Source organism: Neophocaena asiaeorientalis, unplaced genomic scaffold (genome assembly GCF_003031525.2).
Source record: "Neophocaena asiaeorientalis asiaeorientalis breed wild unplaced genomic scaffold, Neophocaena_asiaeorientalis_V1.1 scaffold954, whole genome shotgun sequence".
In the NCBI taxonomy this organism is placed as follows: domain Eukaryota; kingdom Metazoa; phylum Chordata; class Mammalia; order Artiodactyla; family Phocoenidae; genus Neophocaena; species Neophocaena asiaeorientalis.
In genome coordinates this window covers 1-5,772 of record NW_020174711.1, presented here as the reverse complement: position 1 = coordinate 5,772, position 5,772 = coordinate 1, and the positions used below count along the sequence as shown (strand labels likewise).

At 42.4% G+C, this 5,772-nt stretch overlaps 1 protein-coding gene across 1 annotated transcript; it reads left to right on the top strand.

Moving 5' to 3' along the window:
* The first annotated feature begins 1,172 nt into the window (after positions 1-1,172).
* Positions 1,173-1,478, top strand: LOC112409647 (40S ribosomal protein S29). Its single transcript, XM_024759863.1, has one exon. The coding sequence runs from the start codon at positions 1,198-1,200 to the stop codon at positions 1,366-1,368; it is 171 nt and encodes a 56-aa protein (XP_024615631.1). The 5' UTR covers positions 1,173-1,197; the 3' UTR covers positions 1,369-1,478.
* Positions 1,479-5,772: the final 4,294 nt, after the last annotated feature.

The following is a 5,772-nucleotide window of genomic DNA, read 5'->3' as shown; positions in this document are numbered from 1 at the left end:
AAAACAACAGGAAATAGTCCATGAATACCACAAGATGCACAACTTCACTAACAACCGAGGGATTAAAACCATAATCTGCGCACACCTACCAGAATGGCAGACATGAAGACACAGGATCAAACATCAGCAGGACGTGGAGCAATGGAAAGCCTGGTGCGCAGCGGGGGTGCAACCACTTGTGAAACAACCGGGCCTCAGAGTGCGAAGTCCGTGCACACAGACCCACAGTGCTCCTCACAGCTGAACACAAATCCCCCAGCCCTGCACCAGGACACACGGACATGGACTCTGCAGCCACAGGAGCCAAACCTGAAGGCCATCACAAGCGGATGCAGAAATAAACCACGCACGCTGCTATGAAGGAATATTCCACAGCAATGGAGTACGTTTTGTTTAAAGGTAGTAAAACTATAAAAATTATTTTTAAAAAAAACTACATGCACAAGACGAAAGAATCTCATAGACACAGTGCTGAGACATCAAGAGCAATAAAGCAGCCTGCATGGTACACCCACTTACAGACTTTGGAACTAGGCAAAGCTGGGCTGCGTTGTTTAGGGATGCGTGCTCGGGTGTAAACTGTGAGGACATGTCACTGACACAAAATCAGGAGAACAGCTACCTCACGGTTGGGAGGACGCTGTGACAAGGGAAGGGCACTCCTGGGTGTCCACTCATCCTGTTCTGTTTCTTGATGTTTATGGTTATCCGTTACATGTATATAACCTAATCCTTAATATGTACTTACAGCTTATCATTTTTGTTTATTAAAAAGGGGGTCTCCGCATCAAAGTAGAAGGAGACCTGCTTCTCCCAGGGAAGAAGAAGAAAAGTTTCTACCAGTGAAATCTCGATACCATGGCTGCTTCAACCATCAAGCCTGACGACAACGCCCATGAGAGGATACTTAGTGATTAAAAAAAAAAAAAGGTGAACAGAACTTATACACTAAATGTGTTTAAATACAAAGCATTATTCTAACTAAACTATAAGTATATAGCACTCTAACATGAAGAAATCAGATTAGTAAGTTACTTCACATAATTCATACTTTCATTCTACATATACTATAGCCTAGAGGTTAACAACTTTTATTCAACAACATTTATTCAGCACTCTGGATGCAAAACTAATTTATCTTTCCCAGGGTTAAGAGTGCCAAAGAACCTTTTGCCTTGTTGCAGCCAAGGAAGCAACATGGGGCACCAGCAGCTTTACTGGAGCCACCCGAGAAAATTCGGCCAGGGTTCTCGTTCTTGCCGCGTCTGCTCAAACCGGCACGGTCTGATCCGGAAATACGGCCTCAATATGTGCCGCCAGTGTTTCCGCCAGTACGCGAAGGACATCGGCTTCATTAAGTTGGACTAAGTGTGAACTTCTTGAATGGGTCATCACGCATATCTACCTTCCTCAGAAACAATACTTACTATTTGTATATAAAATAAAAAGTTTAAAACTTGAAAAAAAAAAAAAAAAGAGTGCCAAAGAAGCAGTAATTGTAGATTTTGCCTTACAATCTAATGGAAATGAGGCCTAAACAAGACATAAGGACAAGTACCAAAACAACACATGGGCACAAGTGCAACATGTAACAACAGCATCTCAGTTATGGGGGCACAGACTGAAAAGCATCACTGTGCAGACAAACAACAGCTCAATACCCTACACTTCATCAACTGCCTGCATAGCGAAAGGAAATTCTACAATGACCCGCCAGAATTATAAAATCCTCAGCTGAGAATTTAATCTAGTCGTGTTGATTCATTTTCAAATCTCTTTACTAGGAAGGGGTTCTCATGAGGACAGCTTTCACACCGCCAATGGTGGCTGGATCCCTATGAGTCCTCCAGTCCCCTATCCCAGAGTGGGCAGGGATGGAGGAGGGTGCCTTTGACCCAGCCTGGTCCCTTGCCCCCATCCTTCTAGTGACCCAGGGAGCGGATCAAAAAGCAACAATAGCGTGGGACCTGGGAGGGTCTCAGCCCTCAGCAAAGTCACGAGGGAACAGAGTGGGAATAAGCAGAGCTTTGGTTAGAATTTGAAAATCCCCGTGATCCAGTGGCATTTTCAGATGTTTTCTTGATAATGTGGTATCCACGTTTCTCATCACAATATGCTTTAAGCAGCTTTTCTTATTCACGTTCTTCTCCAAAGGAAATTCTGCTTCCTCAGATTATTTCCATTAATTCTCCTCCACCCCATCCTCTGTTACATGGCCCAATCCCAGGGCACTTTCTCACCCTGAGCCCCTTTCAGAGAATATGAGAGATCTCCATCTCATCCCAGGAATAACCAAACTCTCTTGAAGTTTTATTTATATGCCAAGTTTCACGGATGTGAGCATTGCAGTAAAAGGAGGAATGCAGAGCCTCTGGTCTTCCCCAAAGCATCCTTTCTTGGAAGGAAGTCAGAACAGAGGTTTACATAGAGTGAGTGAGGCTCCAAGGAGCCCGGTTCGTTAAGGAAGCCAAGAAAGCCTTCCACAGGGGGTTCTAATAGAGCCGAACAGCTACTTCTGTCCTGCCTAGAGACTGAGCTACTTGGAGACCATGGTAAGAGGGTAGAGAAAATTGCCCAGAGGAATCCCAAATAGGATGTGTCATAATAAAATGACTTTCCCTTAACCTGAGCTCTAATGAATGGAATGAAACGGAGCTGAAAGCTGACAGCTGCACGGTTTTCACGGGTATGATCTGTTTCTCCATGTTTTCCACTATAGGAGAGGACGAGAGCAACTATCCCATCCTGTTTCCCCTCCCCTCCACCCCTCATACCAGGCAGAATGGCCATCATCAAAAAGTCTACAAACAAGACATACTGGAGAGGATGTGGAGAAAAGGGAACTCTCCTACACTGTTGGTGGGAATGTAAATTAGTGCAGCCACTATGGAGAACAGTATGGAGGTTCCTTAAACAACCAAAAATATAATCACCATATGATCCACTAATCCCACTCCTGGGCATATATCCAGAGAAAACCATGGTTCGAAAGGATACACGCACCCCATTGTTCATTGCATCACTTTTTACCATAGGCAAGATGTGGAATCAACCTAAATGTCCATTGACAGAGGAATGGATAAAGAAGATGTGGTATATATATACAGTGGACTACTTTACCACTCAGCCATAAAAAAGAATGAAATAATGCCATTTGCAGCACCATGGATGGACCTAGAGATGATCATACTAAGTGAAGTAAGTCAGAGAAAAACAAATATAATATGGTATCACTTACATGTGGAATCTAAAATAATGATACAAATGAACTTATTTACAAAACAGAAACAGACTCACAGACTTAGAAAAAAACTTATGGTTACCAAAGGGGAAAGATGGGGGGGAGGGATAAATTGGGAGTTTGGGATTAACATATACACACTACTATCTATAAAATAGACAACCAACAAGGACCTACTGTATAGCACAGGGAACTCTGCTCAATATCTTGTAATAACCTAAATGGGAAAAGATCTTGAAAAAGAATAGATATGTGTATAACTGAATCAGTTTGCTGTACACCTGAAACTAACACAACATTGTAAATCAACTATAGTCCAATATAAAATAAATTTTTAAATTATTTATTTATTTATTTTTCTAAATTTTTGGCTGCACCATGCAGCATGTGGGATATTGATGGCTCAGAATCAGAGGATGCTCCTTTAGTCTCACCTCAACACAGCTGCCAGAGTGGTCCTGCTAAAATGTAAACTCATCGACTCACAGGCTTTTGCTTCTGCTTTTCTAAAAAACCATGTCTCACCTAGCCAAGCCTTTCATAAATGCCCCATTTCTCTCCCTCCCTAAATTTATAACACAATTCTTGAGAGATCTGCCTGTACATACTGCCTCCAGTTCCTCTCCTCTCATTTTTTATTGAACCAATTCTAGCAGTTTTTACTCCTAATACTCCACTGAAACTGCTTTTAAGGTCATTGCCATTAATTTCTACACTGTAAATCCAAGAGTCAAGTCTCAGCCCTCGGCTTACTTGACCATAATAGCAGCATGTGACACATTCCATGGTCTCATCTTTGAAACCCTTTCTTCACTTGGCTTCCAGGAAACCACAATCACACAATTTTCTTCCTACCTTTCTATAAATTCCATTCAAACTCCTTTGCTGCTTTCTTCTGAACATCCTCCAACTTCTAAATGCTAGTCTGTCCCAGGGCTCAATTCTGGGAGCTCTTTAGTTTTCTAATCAATACTCATTCAACCAGCCCCTTGGGTTTGAATATGCTGATGGCTCTCAAATTTATACCTTCACTGTACACCTACCTCTCCCCTCATGTCCTCTTGGAGGTCTGATGGGTCTCAGTTGAACAAGTCCAAAATTGAGCTCCTGGTGGTAATGTTTCTCCCAGGCTTCCTCATCTCAGTTAATGGCAATTCATCCTGCCAGTTACTCAGATCACAAGTTTCAAATCATCCTTGGCCCTTCTCTTTCTCTTGCACCCTACTGCCAATCCACTGACAAATCCTGTCAGATCTATCTTCAAAAAGATCCAGAGTATATGTACTTCTTACCACTCCACTGCCACCACCATGGTCCAAGTCACCTCAGCAGCTGCCTGGATTTTTGCAGTAGCCCCCTGCCTTGTCTCTGCTTCCAACCTCATCCCCTTCCTTCCCCAGTTGTAGAGTGATCTTACTGAAACCCAAGCTAGGTACCACGCTTCTGCTCCAAACCCTCAAATGACTCCTCAGAGAAAAAGTCATAAGTCCTTAGCTTGACCTCTAAGGCCCCAATGCCCTCTTCCCCATCACCTGACTTTGCCTCCTGATGTTCTGCCTCTTATTCACCCCTCGGGCACCAGGCTGACCTCCTCATTGTTCCTTGTGTGTTCCAGTTTGCTCTTGCCATGGAGCACTTTCTGGAATGTTCTTCCCAAGGTATCTTATAGCTTAATCTCTCACTTCCTTCAGGTCTTTTATCATATTTCTCCTTCTCAGGAAGGCCTTCCATGGCCATTCTAGATATACTTTCACCTCGACTCTCCACATCTCTTTTCCCTACTTTATCTTTTATCACCATGTGGCATAGTTCATCTATTTAACTTACTTATTATCTCTCTCCCAGTAAAATGCAAGATCCATATGAGAAAGTGTTTTGTCTTTTCTGTTCACTGTTGTATCTCCAGTGCTTAAAATAGTGCTGCACATAACAGGTACTCAACAAATACATGCAGAATGAATGAATGTCCATTCTGCTGGTACCCAGTGTATGCCAGATATATGTCCACTTCTGATAGATATAAGGTTTAATACCAGATCCAAAACTGAAGGCAAAAGGAGAATTTACAATGACCATCAGAGGTTGTTTCTCAGATGAAAGACCCTTTGGAGGTAGGAATCTTAATTTCAGCAGGCAGGAGAGCTTAGTCTAACTAGAGATGTAGCTATTGCTATGAAGATCCATTACAGGTCAAATAAATGAAGGTAATTGCTATGGTCATTCCTATCTTCATAAGTGCTTCCCATTGAAATGACTCGCTTTTACTCTTTTGAAACTGCACCTAACTGGCTTTGAATTTTGCTCAGCCAAACAAGGAGACACACTTGAAGGCCAGAATTACAGCATTTTAAACTGGAAGAGACTATACCAAGGTACACAGTACAATAGTTGACTTACTTTCCTGTATGTCTTGGGGTTTGTTCCTGAAGCTAAGGGCCTCTACCTTAATCAGGTCTCTTAATCAAAACAGTAAGGACCCACCCAGGAATGTTTGGGTTTTCCTAATGGGAATGTTAAAAACAAAAGCACTC

Coding starts and splice junctions, on each gene's coding strand:
- LOC112409647 (XM_024759863.1), top strand. CDS start 1,198: ATGGGGCACCAGCAGCTTTACTGGAGCCACCCGAGAAAATTCGGCCAG.